Source organism: Seriola dumerili, unplaced genomic scaffold, assembly GCF_002260705.1.
Source record: "Seriola dumerili isolate Sdu_G_001 unplaced genomic scaffold, Sdu_1.0 BDQW01000083.1, whole genome shotgun sequence".
Taxonomy (NCBI): Eukaryota; Metazoa; Chordata; class Actinopteri; order Carangiformes; family Carangidae; genus Seriola; species Seriola dumerili.
In genome coordinates this window covers 21,355-43,232 of record NW_019174338.1, presented here as the reverse complement: position 1 = coordinate 43,232, position 21,878 = coordinate 21,355, and the positions used below count along the sequence as shown (strand labels likewise).

Genomic DNA, 21,878 nt, shown 5'->3' with positions numbered 1-21,878 from the left:
TGTGTGTGTGTGCGGGGTGGGGGGGACCTGCTCTGCTCTGCTCTGCTCTGCTAGTTGCTCCTTGCAGTGGCAGCTGTTGTGCAGTAGCCATTAGAGTGATATTTCCTCTGAGCCTGTCCAGTGATAACAACACTGCTCCACGCTGAGACTGGATCATCAGCACTGAAGACACAATCTGAAATGCAGCCTTGAGCACCATTTAATATAGTGTAGTGGGGTCTCCAGCTGTCGCCTAACATTATTTCTTTGCACTTCTGCGTCTGAGGGATTGAGGAGGAGAGAGGGAAGGCTGGTGTACAGAGAGAGAGAGAGAGAGAGAGAAATCAGGGTCAGAGGCGCTATCAAAAGCTGCCACTGCATTTGAAATTTTCATTTTGTTGGTCCTTCGCGTTATTGTTGGTTTCCGAGGTGAAACATGAATGGACAAAGTGGCGATTGCTCCACTCACTGAATGGCTGTGCGTCATCGCAGCAGCGCCAATAGCGAGAACGCCTCCTGCGCTGCCAAATATTAAAGCTGCTCTCCTCCGACTTCCACACACTGAACCTGTTTTACTCCGGGTCATCAATGTCTGCTCAGTCGTATTTTCAGTTTTTATGCTTTCACGTTTAAAAAAAAAGAAGGCGCAATGGATTTAAACTTCACGCTCCTGGGGCGCGATTTGTCCGGCTGGGGCGCGCTGGCGCAGAGACTCTTTGGGAATAACTCACTGTCCCCGTTTGATAACAGCACTGCCGCTTCCAAAACGGACGAGGAAGACTTGGAAGTCAACACGGATGTTTACTCCAAGGTGATAGTCACTGTCATCTACGTGGCTCTGTTCGCTGTGGGCTCTCTGGGGAACTCCGTCACCCTGTACACACTGCTGACCAAAAAGACCCTGCAGAACCTCCAGAGCACCGTGCACTATCACCTGGCGAGCCTCGCCGTGTCCGACCTGCTGATCCTCGTCCTCTCCATGCCCATCGAGCTCTACAACTTCATCTGGTTCCACCACCCGTGGGTATTCGGGGATGCGGTGTGCAGGGGTTACTACTTCCTCCGGGACAGCTGCTCCTACGCCACCGCGCTGAACATCGCCAGCCTGAGCGTGGAGCGCTACATGGCCATCTGCCATCCGTTCAAAGCCAAGAGCATCATGTCCCGCAGCCGCACCAAGAAACTCATCAGCGCCATGTGGCTCGCCTCCTTCGCGCTCGCCACGCCGATGCTCTTTATCATGGGCCAGGAGACGCGTAAAGGCGAGAAGATATGCACCGCTATCGTCTCCCCCGTCACCATGAAAACTGTTCTTCAGGTGGGTGTGGATGAAGTTTTGTATCGCTGGTTTGTTTAGGCTACAGGTTTTTACGCACGCGTCTCCATCGCTGCTCTTTACGCACCGACACGGATTCAAATGCAAATGTTAATATAAGACTCTGGAGTCCTCGGCTAGTAGTAGCCTACATAAGGAGAGTTTGTTTTTTTTGTTTGTTTTTTTGGTCTTTTTTTTATTACCGTGTCCATAGTTGTGCATATTGCGCTTGACAAACCATGCGGTTTTACGCGCGAATGTGTCTCTAGAATTCCTGTCTGTGCATCTGTTGAGTTTCACTGGAAACTAAAACAAGAAATTAAATTATAGCCTCCGCAGAAATGTATTATTTTTAATTTATTAACCTATTTATGCTTAATTCAATATAATAAAACAAATTAAGCCAGCGGGTTGTGAGTAGATCCATTTCACTGCAGGTTAATTTCTTCCAGGAAATGAACAGGGCAGACTCGAACCAACATCAACATCATTGCGCTTGTTTCAGTTTAAATTAATCAAACAGGAAATTATCAGATCCTCAGTTTTCATTTTCAGATAGAAAACATTGGTTGTGGGAGAAAATCTCTGGAATCACAGGGAAACGATCATAAAGAGCTAGAGCAGAGCGAACAAGCTGACAGCTACATGCAGGGTGCTGTACAGGTGTGATGTTTGATGTTTGAGTGTCCTGTTGGCTCAGTTGCTTTTTATATGTGATTAATCTATTAATCGATCATCAATCAGTCATTGAAGATAGTGTTTTCAAGAAAAAAAATTTATGGTTTCAGCTTCTTAAATGTGAGGATTTGGCTTTTGGACTGTAGCCGCAGTTAATGCCTGTTAAAGGTCACACTTTTCCTGAGTTTCATTTGAAGCGCTGATATCCATAAGACAATATATTTCTGGTTTTAAGAACCAAAAACCATCTCAATGTAGTTTTACATCTCCTGTCTCCGGCTTCTTTCTGGAGCTCTAACAACAGGTTGGTGGCTGACTGCTTTGATTAATCTAATAAAAAAATATGTCAGATTTCAGGTAAACACTCTTAGAAACCAAATCCTGCAAGGTTGGATGGTGGGTCCAGGTGGGCGGGGCTTGGTGCATGACTGAGAGCAGTGAGTGCTTTGCGGTGACATCACAGATCTAATGATCTGGATGAAATGGATGATAAAATGTCTCCTAAGTTTCCTAAGTTGCAACTCTTCTTCCTTATCCAAACAAAGATAGCAGTCAGAAATAACGATTAGTGAAAGCACTTTGTAACTACCTCAAGAAAAGAAAAGTGCTATACAAATGAAGTTATAACAACAATGATCAAAAAATCAGGGACGTGTCATTTCTTGCTGCTCACTCCTGTTGTAAAGAGTTTAAAAATAATTGTCTTTGTGCAGCAGACTGAATATTTTCTTTCTTTGAGGGTTTTAGAAATACCTTTAGAGCAGCCTTGTGGGTGTTTCAGAGGAGGTATTTATCTTATAGAAAATGTGATGCTTTGAGCTGAGTAACATGAATGTAATGATGATACATAGGCACAAACTGGGGCCACTTGAACTCTAGGAAATTGTGAGGGGCAATTTTATTTAACATTTGTTTTGACATTTCACAGACCAAATGATGGACGAATTCATAGAGAAAATAATCAGTAATGGAAATTAGTCATAGGTTGCAGCTCTTCAGTATGTGCTTGTTAAAGAGACATATGGCTCAATGAGTCATCAGCAAGTGTGTGGGTGAGAAACAAAGAGACAGACATGCATAATACTCTGAGCACCCCCCCCATTTCTCAAGGCTGTCCCTGCTGCTCCCCAAGATGAATGGTGCTGCTCTGCAGGTCGTGGGTCGTATAAATGATTAGGTCAATCCCCCCGGCTTTGTTTACAATGAACATACTTGGCGTTGACTCGGAAGGCCGGCAGAGTTCTTGGTGTTGTGATTTTGCTCTGCGAGAAACTGGAAATAATTAGGCGAGGTGTTTGATGGACGCTTGGCGTGACACAAAAGCAGGAGGGGATGTGACACCATCATCATCATCATCATCATCATCATCATCAGTATCATCTGCCTCTGCGTTCGCCGTGTCTGGCTTTACTCTCGCCTGCTTTTTGACAGCACAGATTTTGTCCCTGTTTGCCTTTATGTGTCTTCTTTTGTGTGTGTGTTTTCGCCTCCCCTATTCATCACTCCTGCATGACGATAACTAACTGAAGCAGTGCCAAGGTTAACAATTCTTATCTTCTGATGCTTTCTTTGAGTATATTGGCATTCGTGAACCAGCCTGCCACAAATAGTCTGGAGAAATTTTCCCACACTCGAGATCTTCCCCTATAGAAATCACATAAGACATTGTGTTATTTTTTCCACTTAATGTAAAGAAAAGAACAACAAATAAATTGAGAGTCTGAAGAGATTATGTGACACACGCTGACAAAGAGGAAACAATCCAAATTCTCCCATAGCATTTTATAAGTGCATGTGTTTGTTTGTGAATGTACTGTACTGTGCATGTGTGTATGAAAGATGCAGTATGAGCTGGTCCGAGAGGCGACCTGCTGTCATGGAGGGTCCCCAAACACTCTGGCTGTTTTGACAACAGTGTGTGACACTGAAGGGGGAGAGTGCGTATGTGTGTGTGTACTTGTGTGAGAAAAGATGAGGAGGTCAGAGAGTGAGAGAGAGGCGGCGGCGGGGGGGGGGCTGATTATGCGTAGATTTATAGGAGGAGCATGGCACCAACACTACCTGGGTTAGGAGTTAAATTCCCACAGCAGGTAGCCAGCAACTGCAGTACTGTGAGTAAAACTGTACTCTAAACTGCAAACATGAATAATGCAAAACATCTGAAAACAATTTTAACCTCTTAAAACCTTCAAGGCCAGACTCTGTTGGGCTGTAGAAATGTTAGTTTTCTCGTTCTTTCAGTTTAAAGTGAGACTATGCAGCTGAACGTAGGCATGGCTTTACACTGACTAACAAAAGCCACAGCAACAGGCTGTTAGTTAGTTACCTAACACCTGAATATGTTCTTCTAATGCTACGATTGGTCTTCACACTCTATGGAAAATACAATCTAGTGGCTGCCTGTGTACTGCTTAGCTCCCCTGATAACATACTCTTTGTTTCTATGGTTTATGGTGGCTGGCAAGCTATGAAGTGAGTAACAACCGCCACCCACTGCTGTGGAGTGTATCACTGGTGTCTTTGACTTTGCATCAGAACCGTGGTTCATACATTGTTAATTGGGGACACGACGGTGCCTCTTAGTCCTGATATTTGGTCTTAACCGACCACTTTACAAAAAGTAGAATTTAGCGGCATAAAACAAAACACTATTTTGTTACTCGGAAATGTTAATGTTAATTATTTTTATTTCTTGCTGGGAGTGGGTAGTGGTGATTGTCGCTTGAGCTTCGACCATCATTGCATTTACGGGAGGTTATAATCTTCTGAGCCTCAGTGCTGCGTCTTCAATATTATATATATATATTATTGATCAATTAATCTTCTCAGCACATTTTCATGCAAATTTAGACTAAACAAGACATTTGGCAGTGCCACCATTGTGGCTGGCATCTTTAAAGTGTTGATCCATAAGAAGATATATTTGTTTATATTTTTTACATCTCCTCTCTCAGGGTTCTCTCTGCAGCTCTAGTAACAACAGGTCGGTGAGCCAATCAGAAGAGAGGAGGCTCTGAGCCTCTCTTCTGTGTACATTCATATGTGGACTGAACACTTTGATACTTACACAGTATTAATTTAACCATTAAAACCTGCTTTATAATCAAAAAAGAGATGGGAATCTCATTTTACACAAAATGGGGCCTTTAAAAGATTAAAAAATTAGTATATTAAGCAATAATTAAAACAACTGTTGGCTGTGGCCCTAGTCTGATGATGGCTTTCATACCAATGCGAAATTATCTGTACTAAGTAAAATTTTGAAGTACTTTCCATTTTATATTCTGACATTTCTACTGCCTACATTTTACAGTCTTATGGTTCACATTTTTACATAATGCACACAACGCAAGAATCCTCTTATTAACTCTGAATGTCTATTACTGACTGACGGTGTGGTGAGATCATCAACTAGTTTCATGTTTCAATATTTTAGAGTCAAGTGTTATTTTTCTTCATTCTAGAGAAGCTAACTCGTTTTTAAACTTTCTCACACTGATTTCTGGAAAATTCTTGAAACATTTTCTATTAACAATCTTCTACCACAGATGAAAATACAACTGTTACAAATGTTTTACACATCGTCACGTGTGTAAAACATCTACTGAGACACAGGGTGAGTGGATGAGGGAGGAAGTGTGGGTCTGAATGAGAGGCTGAAGGACTTAATGGGGAAGAGGATTTGGATTTGAGTTTAATTTCTTCAAAGTTGCAGGATTTGAGCAAAGTGACAGTGAGGTTAACTGACTGCAGCTGACAGTCAACTCAGATGTTTCCTGTACATTTAAATTTGACACGCTGTGGGTTTAGCCCGATGCTGCTGTGTGCCCTCACCTTGGCCTGTGTATCTGTGAGCTTGTCAGCTGTTGTTGCACTGAGTGATCTCCTGCTGTGCAGGAGTCTCCGCTTGGGTTGCACAGGATCATGTTGTTTGTGCAGCAGGATGAGTTTGTTTGAAGTGCAAACTGCAAAATTCAGCCAGGGGAGAAGGACATTTACGATAGGCTATTACTTTATTTCATTGTCTGCTGCATTGCAAATGCCCCTTCTCTATTTACACCTGCATGATGCAGTATAGTCTATTTTACACACTGTAGGCAGGTTTCATTCTCTTTGCATGAATCAACTGATGGTTCAACTCACATGTGACGTAAACATCTTGGAGAATTAGAAGAATGTCATTAGTATTGATATTTTTCCTTCAGTTGTAAGAATATTATAGGCTACTGACTCCCCCAATGAACTGGAGGACCAAACAAACTGCAGAAAAAACACAATCAGCATGATAAAAAATACTACGTTAGGCTCTTTAATTGTAATTTTGTTATTAATTGTAGTCTATTTCATAATAAAAATTATGCAAAGCAAACAACAACTAGAGTCACAAAAAATAGGCTTGCTTGGCAACCAATTTGTGAATATACTGTTTTCAAAAAATCCATGAATCAACACACTTAATTGACTTCTAACAACAAGACTAAGAATCTACAGACATGCTAGCAGCTCGGTAAGGCTGTTAAGTACAGAGGTGCTCTGAGCTAAATGCTAACATCAGCATCCTAACATTCTCACCATAATAATGCTGAAAAGCTGACATTTAAAAGGTATATTTACCATGTCTGTTACTTTAGCTTAGCATGTTAGCATGCTAGCTAGTCTGCTAAATAGCACCAGACACAAAAGCTTGTTTTGACTATATGATGGCGCACAATGACAAGTCAGAGGATTATCAATGTTATTTCAATTCACCCTGTGGGGAACATGAATGTCTGTAGCAGATTTATTGGCGATTGATCCTATAGTTGTTGAGATACTTCAGTCTGGACCAAAGTGGTGGACCAACTGACCGACCAGCATGGCCAGCCTTATAGCTACGGCATTAGCATGGCTATGAAAGAGCATTTCATTTCACGGCTTTGCTTCTGTCCAGCCTGCACTCTGTTTGCCTGTAGCTAAGCAACTTTACTGGTCAATAGTTCACACTGCCATCGGTAGACATTGAACAGTTCCTTTGTTTCTACTATGTACATTTTAGACATCTGAAAATGTCACGGCATTTATGTAGACTGATGCTACAGCATGTCATTTGAAATGTTACAGTAACAGTAATAGACATGAGTTAGTTTAATTGAAGCTACTGTATATAAACTGATTTTGACCAACTAGCAGAGCGGCCCGATGTCAGAAGGCACGGGTCATAATGCAGCCATACTGACTATACTGCCTATATTTTCATCTCTACAAACCCAACCCCCTACATCATATCCCCACATATACACTATACATTATGTCACATGCTCCCGTAACTATTTCTGTCAAACACTCAGAATAACAACCATGAAAATGCACACAGATACCCTCGGTGCATGACACTGACTGCAGAACTCAACACACAAGCTGCTGACAGACGCTTCAAATATTCACTATTCAGACTGAAGATTGCACCAGGTGCATCCAGCAGCTCAGCAGGTGAAATGACAACTGATGTGTGTGTGTGTGTGTGTGTGTGTGTGTGTGTGTGCTGTAAGGCTAATATGAGCACAACTTTATGTTATGCGTGTTCAGGAATGTGGTGTGAATGTAAGCTTTTGTTCGCCTGCTGACAATAGTGGCTAGTCAGGTCAATTCAGTCGAGCTGATGGACTTAAAAATATCTACTTGGGATTTTTCTGACAATATCCAAGACAATTTGCAATTACTTTGTATCACCGATGGCAGCTCAGGCAGGAGACAGGGAACTGCCTTCACCCACCCTGGATCTGGACATGCAGGACATGTGCAAATGCGCTGCCACAACGCTCAGCATCAAATGGTCTGACGTCCAAGGCAAGGCAGTCCAGTCACGCTGCGACTAGAAAAAGCTACCCAAAGTGAAGAGAATGGGTGAACAGCACCTGCCGATTTTCTTTAAGCTGCTCGAGGAATTTTTCGTTTCCTGGCACAACAAGCCGTATAGAGAGAAACATCCAGTGGCAGGCAGCACCGTGCTTGACTGTGACAGAATGAAGACTAATGGTTTCCATCAGATACCCCTGGTGGAGCTGCCACCTGCACCTGAAGACAGGTTCAGTGGCTGAATCTCACCACCATCTCAAGGAAGAAGACGGAAGACCTCCTCGATACTCCCATAAGGTGCCAGGGTTTCTTTCAAGTGGCCGTTGTGTGCAGAAGAAGTGTGAGGAGAAAAAGAGGGATTAATGAGGCCAATGTACTGAGACGAACGCCCACCACCATAGACCCTCTGCTTGAAAGCCAAACCTTTACCCCGGCTGCAGCAAAAGAAAACAACAAAATTATTATTGCAAAAAAGTTTGGTCACTTGTTCCCCAGACATGAAACAAACCTGCAGAACAAGCTGTGAAGAGCAAGTTGTTCTGCACCTCTGTGACAAAAGACGCCTTATTGGCAGACTAGCCTGTCAGCCCCCTGTCACTGAGAGCACAGAGTTGGTCAGATTTTACAAATTCAGAGACTTTTATGAAAGTGGTAACAAGGGATTGGGGCTTCAGTTCGCTGGTATCCCTCCACAGTCCAGGGGAGTGATTCAGTCACAGGCTGGGGGCCACTCACTTCCTGTGGGAGGAAATTTCCTCTCTGTTAGCGAAAAGGAAGGATAAGAATAATCCCTCGCACAGTCGGAGAGGCTTCTCCTCAAGATGTTTCCTGGACCCAACGGCAGGGTGAGTGAGATACACATGATCCTCCGTGGCCCAAGTAAGGAGTTCAGAAAATACAAAATGTTCAAAATGTTAACACATGGCTCGCTGCTGTGTTTCCTCTACATCATGAGTATCTAGTCCTCCTTTTTGGTCTCTCACTAAACCCAAGAGTGTTTGTAAAATGCACCAAGGCAGCTGTGGGGCCACTCAGGAGGTGAGGCACCTGAGTAGACGACTGCTGCCCTGATGGTTTTGATGAGAAAACTGTGGGACACCAGACCCTTGGTGGGCTGTTTCCCATCCCCAGTAATGAATTCACCTCAAGTAATGAAGGGGGAATTATCTATAGTGGTTGTAGAGTTTTGTACCAGGCAAAAAGTTTATTTCTGCTGTAAAGTTGGGCTTTTTAAAATGGGAGTTTAAAGGCTTAGGCACCTCTGTGTTGGCTTCAACACAGAGCCGGAGGTTGCTGCTTGGGCTAAACCAATGGGGGAGATTCAGATTACACCCCACATGCATCATGTTCTCTCCAGGGAAGGGTGACCTTACAACATAATAGAACAGAAAGCTATACGAAAAGCTTCCAGCTGTTTATGTCTTGGGCAAAGAATCACCTGGTGAAGCCACTCAGTATGTAGCCCTGTGTATAAGATTGGATTGCGCCACAGTTGGTCTTCAGTTTATGTCTGAAGAGAATCCGTATTTCCCAATTAGACATGAAACAAATGCTATGGAAGACAACTGAGTGGCATAAGCGGGAGTCTCACCGGATCACCCTCATCGCTCATTGGTAGTGAAGAAAAAGGTGAGTGGGATCAGGTCACGCTGAAGCAGCTGCTACTGTGGTTATTTAAATATCCCAGAGATTTTAGTGTAGTTTTAGTTCAGCTTGTTGCATCTTGCATAACTGGGATTGTGCATGTTGTATTCTGATAGCCACTCTTGGTTCCAAATGGTTGAGCCAAAATAATCCTTCATTGTTGTAATTGGTAATTTTCACAGGGACATTTTGGCTCAATTACCTCCATTATATTTGGACAAACTCATAGTTAATCCACATTCTCATTAACTCCAAGGGTTACTTGTAATATAAAAGTTAATTGCTGAACATTTTTCTAAATAATTTAACAATGTAAGTCCCAAAATAATTCAAACAAGCCTTAATACACAGTTCTGTACCATTACCTGAGACTGAGGTCATGAGAATCGGTAGCCTCTATCTCCATCTCACAACAGTGGCAGTGTAAGTGCTTCTAATAAACATTTAGCCTCCTGCTTTTTCACAGAGCTTGTCTGTGCCAGTCACTGCATTCGCTGAGGAGAGCATGTTGAAGGGGATTTTTTTCCAACAGCCTTCTCATTTGACTCATTTCACCACCTGCCATTGCCAGACATTTTGGAAAACACAGTGTTTAATGCAGTGCATGGGCCAGAAAAGACAGCAGATGTTGTTTACAGTAATTCCACAGCTACAGTATGCTCCCAAAATCAACACAGTAATGATTTATTGAATTTAAAGTGTCAGGTAGCCAAAAAAAAAAACAGAGGTGCTAGACTGAACATGAAGGAACGGGATGGTTGATAAGCTCTACCCTAATAAACATCTTGACAGCAACTCAAGTGTCTGCTCAAACTCAGTGTTGTCTAATATGTTACTCTGTGATGTGACTCTTCTTTTAAACATCCTTCTTGGCTACAGTACATCCGGTCTCCCTCTTGGTTATCCTCTTCAAAGGGAACCAGTCCAGACCTTGTTGGATCACAAGCAGAACAGAGCCCAATGTTATGTTTACATGCCCAGAGCAGCAGTTGCTGGACTCCAGTGACAAATGGAGCTTTGGCCTCACAGACAAACTCTCTACCAGCCAATCAAGTAATGTCCTGCCTTGAAGCTTCTACATTTATTAGATATCTAATGACTTTTGAGCTACGTAGTTCCACAGTGAAGGCACTTAATGACAGCTGCTCCAAAACGATCTCTCTCTACAACACTGGTGTTAGCATGTCTTTCACTGGGTATTGTGTGAGCAGCAGGGGTATTTTAGTATTTTTAAAAATCAGTAACTTTACTCATGCTTAAGTATTTCTTAACTCAAGTATTTTTCTTTGCTACATTTTAAAAACACAAGTAAAAACACAAGTCACATGAAGTTATTAACTGTGTGAGGATGCAACAAATGAAAAGAGTCAAATCAGCAGCTGCGGCAGAGAAGAAGCTGCTGATTGAATGTGCCGGCGATCACAGCAGGTGTCCCAAATCACTCCTGCCGTGTGGCGTGATTAACAGGTGCATGTTGGGTCTGGCTTACCCTAAATGGAAAAATACTGACAGTGGGTCCTTCAATTGTGACTTCTACATTCACTTTCATCATCACTGAGGTGTGCACCACCTCGCTGCTGCTCCTGATCGTCCCTGTTGTGACTGCGGCTCGTTCAGCTCAGTGTTTGAAGACTTGGAGGAGCACAGTGAGACAGACTGGTTATATTTTGCTTCGAGATCTAGCAGAGAAGATGGATTTACAGCAGATTATGTAGAACTAGCATGAGACGCAGAGTGACATTCAGACAGGTGTGTGCAACACTGTACAGCATCAACAACCGGCGCGCTGCCTAGCAACACAGCATTTTATCTGTCTTTGTCAGCTGCAGCCACTGTGGAGTTTTTGGTGTTTATACCTTTCCACTTTTTCTGCTGCTTTATTCTGCTGTTACTTCCAAGAAGCGGCAGCTGTTTGATTTATGTAGCTTCATATTGCTGCATAAAGTCTATGAACTCCTGCTGTGTTCTGGTGTTTCTATTTTGTCCCATTTATAGAAGGTAGGCTTAATAATAGGAACACCTCTCTGTGTAATGCAATAAAGCTCAAAAGCACCTCACACTACACCTCAAAAATGATCACACAGACAAATCAACAACTCTCCTCCAATCCAACAATTGATAATATTAAAATGTTGTTCCACAAAAAAAAAAGTAAACTGCCTGTATATTTGTATCAGTTGTATGCACAGACTGCTGCAGTCTGCCTGGCTGGAATTTATTGTTTGCTTTCACAGCAAACTGAAATATCAATGCATACACGCCTAGTAGCCCAAAGTTTTTAATAGTTTTGTCATATGTTATTATCACAATATTTTTTACCCCTCCCCCTTTTAATAATGTAACGCAATAACATTTAACAAGTACATTTTAATTAACGTTCTTTGTACTTGTGTCTGAGTACATTTTACTTGTACTTGAATAAAATGTCTTTTAAGTAACAGTACTTGTACTTAAGTAAAATATTCCAGGACTCTTTCCACCCCTAGTGAAAGAAAATACGATATTACAATGTTTGAGTGTGAGAAATGTCCAGTCTTTTAAAAAACTGTGGGTTTGCTGTGAGGTTTGCTAAATCACCACCTACTGATAAGACAAGAGATATTCTTGCATCTGCTGACACACTGGAACCTGAAATCTCATGTAATTCAAACATGACTTCAGTATTTCTGCGACACGTGATGTTCTACTACTCTGCATGTCAAAGACGACACATGACAAGAGCCAGATGCATTTACACTGGTGACTGTTTCTGTTTGCAGTTATAAAACACCAAATGGCACGTGGCATACAGCCTGTGCAGAGACTTAGGTCTAAACAGTGTCAATGTGATACAAATATTTGGATTATTCCCTGCTGAAAGTGAGATGGATGTTTGTTTAGATATGAAGAACTTAGGCTTGGCAATTATGGGAGGAGTGTACCGGAGGAGAAGATGGCTCTCCACTGTTGTAAACAGCTTGCAAACACAGTGGTTAGTTACTTAAGCGTCATAATTATAATACATTATTAAATTGAAAGGCACCATATAAGGTTGTCAAGTTTGCAAAATAGCAAACAACAATGATACATCTGTTTGCAGTATTTTAGTGCCAGATTAAAAAATTGCAAATAAATTTATCGTTGCAAGTTAGGCAGTGTAAGAGATTTTGTTTGCTAATCTGGAGACGGATAGGACACAGCTGCAGCTGATCAGTTTGATACAGAGTCAAATAAGAGAACTCAGTCTCAATATTACCGCCACCGTTTAGATTTGATTTGTTTCTGATTCACAAGTTATAGGATCTGTGTTAACTGTAGATCTGATTAACAAAGGAGTCACAGAACAACTTTGATCATTCATCAGGACGTTTTGACTTTTGTGATCTGTCATCTCAGTGAAGGACTCTTTTGTTATTGACCGATAAAACACTGTCGTCATCTAATGGTGTCATTTCCATTCGGTCACATTTGACTCACATTGTATTTTTTGAGGTGAGGTCTTGAGTCTGGATTATTAAATAGATAAATTACCAACAGAATCTCAGTAAGAGCAGATGCAAATAATGAATTTAAAAAAAAACACATCACTGCCAGTAGAAAATAGCTCATGTACAATCACCATCCCACCAGTGAATCCATCTAGCTGTGGTTGTGCTCATCCCTTCACAGTAGAAACACAGAATTACGTGGGTTTTTTTTTTTTGTCTAACATGTCATTTTAAGAGGAAACATGCAAAGACTAATAGCCCATGTCCTGTTTTGGCAGAGTTGAGTGAAAGCTGATCCGGCTGTGCAGTCGTTGACAGAAACTGACTGTGCCTCATATGACAGTTCAGATTAAAGGTTTCATCTAACTAAAAATGTGTTTCCTCTGTTCCTCTTTCCTCACATCTCCTCCTGCATCTCTCCCTTGCTGCTCAGCAGGAGGCGCAAAGACACGAGTGAGGAAAACATGGGTGCAATTAATGGAATTTAGATGCACCCTTGGTACTTTCCTCTTGTTACTTGTCGTTCGTCTTTTCTTTTATTTCTTATTCCTCTTATCTGCACATCTCCAGGCTCTCCCAATTTTAGATGTGAGAAGGATGCAGGGAAAAGATGTGAGGAATGGGTAATGAAGGCAAACATGTTTTGTGGAATGAGACGTGCTTTTGAATTAATCATCAGAAGCAACATTATGACGTCATTTCTATAAAGGTAACCTTACCTGATGCATCAGATGGTTTGTTACACAGAAACATCAGAAGGCTTAGTTGGAAACTGTTTGGAAAACAGTATAACAGGCTGACTTCAACCAATCAGAGTCTACATCCTTCCCATATGGAAGGAGTCGAGTCAGTTGGTAAATCAAACTCTTGGCTTAAACCTGGATAAAAAAAAGTCAATGTTGAGCTTCTGGCAAGCAACCACAACACTGACACATGAAAGAAACAGACCGTTACCATGATTAAAATCACTGACTTCTCTAGCTGTGAGAATTACTGGGAACATTTGGTATAACAACAACATATTTAACATAGGTCCAGTTGTTTTAATTGGGGAAAAAGGTGGAATATAACGTGGAAAACTCACATATTGTAGCTTTAATAGAACAACATTTCTATTGCGTTCAGAGAGAAAGAAAGAGCTGAAGTGCTCCAGAATCACACGGTGAATACTGAATGGACTTTCGAAAGAACAACACTGAGAAAATGTGTGACCGGGAAGTTCTGAGTGAATATGTCAGTGGTAGTTAATTTATTGTCTCTCGGCCGTTTGGGGGTAAATTGGCTTTGTGTTTTCCCTTCTCTGTTCCTGTGATAGAGAGGTCAGGGGTGCAGCTGTTTATTGTTCCACTGTGGCTCTTCCAATTTAATGTGTAGATGGAATATACACGAACACAAGACTTTATGTGAAGGTCTTGTATAAAAGTGTTCAGGAACTATTATGTAAGCAAGGATATAAAACATTTCTGAGGAATGCACAGCATGTCCTTTCGGTAAATGACTGCCATCACTAAAACTGTATTGTTGAGCAATGGCATTGAGTCCAGAAACCATTTGAGAGAACAACAGAACGTGTGGTTGCAGACTAAATGACACAGATTATGAGCTTTTGGTAAACAACATCAGTAATTTAAAAGATAGTTTAATTGAATATGACAGTAAAAGTAGAAAAACTGAATTATACTTTTGGACTGAATTTCCTCCCTTGCCTTTTTTCTATGACAAAGCAAAGTAATAAATTGTTTAGCAACGGCAGGCTGAGCTTGTGAGAGTGTCTGCTGTTACTTTGTTTCAGTTGTATAAATAAAGATGGATGGCATTGCACTGCCATCAAATTAGTTCTGTGATTATAAAGTAAAAAACACAATGAGGAAGTGCCTCACATGCACTTGAATGTAATTAGAAAATGGGCACAATTTCTCAGGAGGATAATCATACTGTCATCTGCACTGTCACTAATGCCAGTGTGTTTCTTTGACTGAAATCGCTTGTTGTTTTTCCCAGTAGAATCTTGGTAGAAGTTCTGCATGAAGTCATATTTTTTTCTAAGCTTTTGTACGAGTTGTATGGGCTAAGAATGACCTTACACAGGGTTCACTGTGTACCGTGGCAGTATGAACATGACAAATAATGACGCTTAAAATGATTAAGGGCGGCACGGCGGTGCAGTCGTTAGCACTGTCGTCTCACAGCAAGAAGGTTCTGGGTTGGAACCGGCTGGGCGGTCAGGGTCTGCATGTTCCCCTTGTGCCTGTGTGGATTTCCTCTGGGTACTCCAGCTTCCTCCCACAGTCCAAAGACATGCAGTTAAGGTTAATTGGCGACTCTGAATTGGGATATATGTCAGCCGTGTGATACACTGGAGATCTGTCCAGGTTGTACGCCGCTCTCGCACCATGTCAGCTGGGGTTGGCTCCAGCGGTATGGCTAATGAATTAATTGAATAATCTTTGAATCTTTTCATTCGGTCTTTTAAAGATCGAATGAAACTGGATTTTGGATGTTGATACCGGCATATTGACATTGGAGAGTTTTTCATATAATATAAACATATTGTTTGGCCACTTTCAGTTTCAGTTCAACATGTAAACACAACATTGATCTATAATCACCTTATAAAGTTGTTATAATGATTTGTTTTCTCCACATCCACAGTCACAAAGCAACCTTAGCATTCATTTGGAGTCACGTCTCTGACAACCTGTTGAATGAATGCATTCTTATATTGATTCACCAGCTGGTTGCTAACGACGTCTGTCTGCTGTTTGGTTCCTGCAAACCAAAACAAAAAGGTTCCAGCAGACAAAACCAAAACAGGAAACTGAAACCAGCTAAAAAATAAAACAAAACATTTATATCTGTAGGTGCTGCAGAGCTGGAGATAATTCTCTGTGTTTCAGATTACTCGCAATCATTTGATCCATCGTTGATACAAAACTATGTATTAGAGCAATTTTGAAGAACTGTGACGAAGACATTCACAGGATATTTTACATTTCAAAGATAAACCTGGCTCGCTGGTGGACAAACTACGCAGTTGGGCTGGGCTGGGTGCACACTGCTTCGCACTTGTGGCTTGTGTTTGTTTGTAAGCTACTGTATAATCTCTGGTCACCACAGGTGAAGCCACAGGACTCATATGAACTGTGTGCCGATGCTACTAGCTAATGTTAGCTAGCAGCTGGTATCAGGCTGATGTCTGGTCAAGAAACAACAGCAGGAGCGTTGAATTAGCAAGTTGACTTTTCTGATTAACCTGTGCTGACACTGATTATTGAAGCGATTAAGCTGCGTGAGATAACCCTCACCCGTTTTTAAAATATGTCATTTCTAAAAAAATATGATGTTTCAATTATGTTTTTACACCTGGTCAGTCCAGAAAATCATAATTAATCCGTGTATCTTTCCATATCATAGATTGAACTTGTGGGGTTAGTGGTGAATGTAAAAGTGTCTGGACACTTTTTCTATTGTCTCACTATTGATTGGTGAAAGTTATTGAAGAGTGAAACGAAGAAGCCTCCTCACACTTGTTTAGGAAACTTGTTATCTTAGCTTGACGCTACATTCACACAGTTTCCTCAAAAGGCGTATTTGTACTGTTGACTCCCGTCTCATAAATGTCTGCAAATCACAGCAGTTTATACTCTGACCGAGGTGGTTAAATATCATTAATTACTTAATGTTAATGATGCAAGATAATTTTCTGGGTTTTCATTCCCTCAAGACAGCGTGCCATTGTTCAACACTTCATCAAAATTCACAATCTGATGTACTTTGCACCTGCCAGCAAATCCCCTGCCATGTTGAATGCTGGTGTGACCAGACCTGCAGTCTTGCTGCATTTACCAGAAAAAAAACAAAGGTTCAAAATATGAGTCGTCCAACTTTTTTTGTTCTCTCAGCCTTATGTTTGGCGTTTCTGCACTACATCGATGTGGCCATGTACTGACGTATTACACGTATTATTTACAGAGGATACCATAACAAACAATTGTTGATTTTTCTTTCAGTACTTATGTGACACCGTGTACCCATTGTGCTTCGCATTTGAAAGTGTTATCCTTTTTCAAACATACTGTTCCATCTGCATGTGGCATTTAAGAAACATGGAGCAAGGAGAGAATTATAATACCACACATTTTAGAAAAATGACTACACCTTTTATGGCTGTTTCCACACTGTGTTCCTTCTGCACAGTAGTCAGCATTTATCTAACTTTTATTTTCTTTCACCGTGGTTATATTTACATGTATTGCATCCATCATTGTTGGGTATGAGCTTAGTAGCTTGTGCTGCAAAAGCCAAGCTGGAGCCCTGACATCACAGCTCACCATGTATTCACAGACCATTCAAGACAAACCGTAGCTGACAGATCAATTTTAACGCTGCCTTATTTACGCAGACAGCTCACAGGCATGAAAGCAAGTCTGTTAACAGCGACCAAACACCCACCGTTTCCCATGAGAGTTGTCAAATCGATGGAAGGTGAAAGCTGAGCAGTGCGGGAGAAACATCTAAAGAAGGTGTGAAACACAGTGATCAAAACATTATGTACAAGGAGCAAGTGGAGCCCTCGCCTCTTACTGTTGGTGCATGGTGCAATCTCATCTGTGTTGAATGGTCTCAGACTTCAGGACTCCAGTGTTTATACAGCACAACTAACAAGACTGAAAGTGTTCCCAACAAAAAGTTTAATAATTGAAAAAATCTGCAGGGCATGAAGACTGAGGCAAGAAATAGTCGCAAACATTTAAAGATTGTTTTACTCTCATCTCTTGTAATTGTTTGGTCTAGTGCTGCATCATTAAGTGACATCTCATCAGAGCATCGATGCTGGCCTGTATGCTCTGCCCCGCTGTGCATCATTCATTATTCAAACTGAATCAAGCATAAACTTTATAGCAATGCAGCGACTGCAAACAGTGTGAATGTACATCTGTGCATGTGTGCGTGTGAGCGCACTGGTGGTGATTGCTTGAGTTCATGTTCAGGTCGGACACCACAATAAATCTGCTGCTGTGTAGATAACACTTCAGAATACACATTATAATTGCCCAGACACAACAACATTAAAACTTTGTCACATGATTTTCAACAGATGACAAACAGCACTTATTCGTAGACAGTTGAAAGGAAGAGTCAATGGTACAAGTCTCAGAGCACTATTTTACTACTTATTGTGCCATTAGCTACCATGTTTGCAAACTGTCAGTTAGCTAGTGTTGGGGAATAACAAGTTGCATATAACAGGATTACGTAATTGAATTACAAAATAAATGTAATTGCAATCTGTTACAGTTACTGAGAAAATAAACTGTAATTGTCCTCACAGTGAAGCTTTGGGGTTCACACACTCTGTCGCTCTGATCAAAACCAGGTGACACCTGAATGGCAGTGGCTAACATTAGCAAGCAAGCTAAAGGATATAAGTTGTGTCTCAATTCAGGGGCTGCATCCTTTGAAGGACATGGTCTATGAAAGTGTAGCCCTTCGTTGCTGTCATAGACCGCAAAGGCCAAACCGAAATGATCGGGTCTATGGAGGATTTCTGCTTTGCGTCACCAGCTGTGGCCACCCGTACCACAATGTGTGGCTCTTGTCACCTTTACAAAAACTGGCCCTGGGGCCCTGGTTTTTGTTGTACCCCATACTTACATTTTAAAGTGGAATCCAAGGGTTCACTGTTGGTGTTGGAGCCTTCAGGAAAAGAAAGCAGCATTTCTCAGTGAAACAGTCGGACTTCAAATACAACCTGAGAAGATTACGGCCCTTGAATTGGGACACAGCTATAGTGTGTTAATAAGACGGTTCTGGAGTTACCAGGAAGCACTTTTCTTATTAGTCGCTCTGCGAGTTTGCACTGTGTTGTTTTTGCAAAGACATGAAGAGGCTGTGCTTTTTTCTGATGGGATTGGGCCTTTATACATTTATTTCATTTGACGTAAAAACATTTGCAAATTTAGAATATGATATATGTCATGTTTTATCCAAATGACATATTAGAAATAATGTGCAAAGCAAAGTACCAAATACAGTAACTTTTACTAATAATTTATTCTGGCCTTTCTAAAATGCCATCGTGGCCGATTTTTTTTTTTTATATGCAAATGAAGTGAAGAGGGCAGGTAAACAATGCAAATGACCTTAAAATACTGCTCATAAATAAATGCACATGGCTGAAGTTGCTAGGTGACAGGTTATTGATGGCATACAGCAGTAAAACAAAAGAACTCTGGAGCTGTAAGCTGCATGATGAGCCACTAATACAGCACCATGTTTTACTTGATATGTAACTAAATGGTCAGTTTGTTTATTAAAGTGCGGTGAAGCCAAGTCAATAGCACAAGAAGGCCTTTATTTTGTGGTGTGTGCTTGAGGCAGAGCGGGAGAGATGTATGCATACATATACATACGCATATGATGTTTTAGCAACGCCAACAAGCGGCTACCACTACTATATAAGAGATATGTGCTGTATTCTAGTTGTCTTGTTAATTTGGTTGTAACAAACTACTTCACTGCATGTACATCAGGCCTCTTGTTGAGCATTAGCTGGGACAAAACATTCATCTTGTTGCATTTCTCAGAAGCAGAGCTCTGTCCACATGTCACCACTTTCTAAAGTGTAAGTAACTGACATTAGAGCTGATGCCCAAGAAGGATTCTTTTTGCATCTGTGACAAAACACAGGGTGATGATACCACGCTTGTTGCAAACTTGTTATAAACGGGAAGATCAGTGGAGAAAACAACTCAAATATATTGAAAAGAAATTATGATTCATAAGACGTGCAGGACAATCAGTGGAGAAGTGACAAGAAGCATATTTATTTTGAAACTGTGAAAGTAAGATTTCACTAAACAAAGTCTTTCTTCTAAAAGTAAAATCAAAATCACAGCTACTTCTGTCACACAGACACCTGTTGAAGGCCAACCAGGACAGTCACTCAGCACTGTATGATTTTATCCAAAACTGAAATACACATGACCATAAAAAAAGAGCAACTTATATAATTTCAACAAGGACTCCAAATGTTTCACAGAACTGCAACAACCCCAAAAATCTGTTTGCACAGGCAATAATACAAAACTCTTGCTGTCAGCTGTCTTGTTTTGACATGCAGAGGAAAAGTGATTGTGGTGACTTACACATATAGACGTGTCACAGAAGAACTGGAGCCAGGACATGAAGAGGACAAACATAAAGAAAAGCAGCAGTAGGGGCGGCGTACTACAGCAGTTCTTGACAGCCAGCAGGACACCAGCACAATGGACTTATAGCCACACATTCATGGCTTCGAGCCTCAGAGCCACTGTTCAGAGTTTTGTTATTCACTGCAAAAATGCAGTACTTATTTTAAGAAATCTTATCAGGACAAAATCAATTCTTTTTCTAACAAAATAAAGCTCAAATGTTTTTACACCATTTTGATGTAAGTCATGTTTTTCTGTCGGTAAATCTTGCAAGAAGAATATGAAATTAAAGCTGGGGCAATCAAAAGTTAAAGCCCTCCGTCTTCTTGAATTGATTTGAACTTTTGTAATGTTGATGCAGTGAAACAGGTGGATCTCAGCTTATAGTTCATATTTTATAGTATAGTTTTATTTATTACCTCCTATAATACTTTTCTGCTGAGTACTTCGCGCTGTATTACATAAGGCAATGAGGCATGACTGAAAAAAACGACCTGAAAAACTGCCAATATTTCAACAAATTGTCTGAATGTTGCTGATGTTTTCCAGTTGTCTTTATCAAAGTGGCTTTGCTGGATGCTGTTGTGCTCATCCACCATAATAGCCCCAAACACCACGGACACAGAAACATAATGGGGTAATGATGATGGAAACCATGCTAATAGTCAGGTAGCGAGAGCCACCAGGATGCTTCGGTATTCAGGCAGCACTCCAGACGCTCTCTGTTCCTTCCCTGTTCATTACTCACCACATTCAAGCCTCCAGAGGTTATCATATGATGTCCAAACAGAGGGTGTGCTTCAGTGAGAGACGGTGTAACCCATTTTAAGTCAATGCAGTCATAGAAATAACACAACAACACATTTCCCAACTGTTAGCATTAACACGGCTTGTTAGCTAGAGGTTTTCTCAACATTAGAGACACCTCAGACACATCAAGTATAAAAGTTCTATTCACTAAATTAACTAAATTGGTTGGTGTCTGTATTGTTCTTTTTTCTCACTCCTCCGTGCTTCTCATAAACATGGATGATGCTGTCAGCGACACTGTGATGACTAGTGTTGACCATGAGGGCGTGGATGATGAATGATCAATCGCATTCATCTGTTATAAATGCTTTTTTTTCAACCCCAAATTCACTCAGGAGGTAGCAGTACTTTTCTCATCTCCTCCTCTGTGGCCGCAGTAACTTCCACCAGTCGGAGTCTTAAGCTGGGAGCATGTTTGAGTTTGTTCTAATAGGGCTAATAGGTACACTCAAAGGCAGGCTGAAATACCTGGGGCGCAAGATGCCATAACTGCTCAAATGAGGATAATGGCACACACTTTGGACAGTCCGTCCTCAAAGGCATTCCTAGTGTTGCCCTCAGTTGTACCTAGATGTGGAGAGCTTGACAGGCTCCTTTCTAGCCCCCTCACATCTGACCAATCACTGCGTGACGATGGAGTGCTTCGACTTGTTGGTTCCGACAAAATTCTGACAATGGAGAGGTGTGAGGGAAGACGTTTCACTTGCTATTTGACCTTCTAACAAGCACTTCAGTCACTGCTTGAATGTAGCCTGGAGCCTAGAGTAATAAAAAGAAAAAAGTTCACAGTGCATTTCCTGCTAACATGAAGCCTATAGAGGTTTTGACTGCGAGGAGCTATTTTGTGCGCCTCTAATCCCTGAACTAAAACGTCCCATTCGTTTTGTTACATGACCCAGGGTTGGAGCTTTGCTATGGATTGAATACTCAAGAATCATCTTTACAACTGCATTACAA

The 21,878-nt window shown here is 41.3% G+C and overlaps 1 protein-coding gene across 1 annotated transcript in view; it reads left to right on the top strand.

The window, feature by feature from the left end:
* Positions 1–577: 577 nt before the first annotated feature.
* Positions 578–21,878, top strand: part of LOC111221301 (neurotensin receptor type 1-like) — a gene marked incomplete at its 3' end in the record, with an annotated part of 33,371 nt that continues 12,070 nt past the window's right edge. The window contains exon 1 of the mRNA XM_022744655.1: positions 578–1,297. Within this exon, the coding sequence (XP_022600376.1) occupies positions 629–1,297 (669 nt within the window). The remainder of the gene's footprint in view (positions 1,298–21,878) is intronic.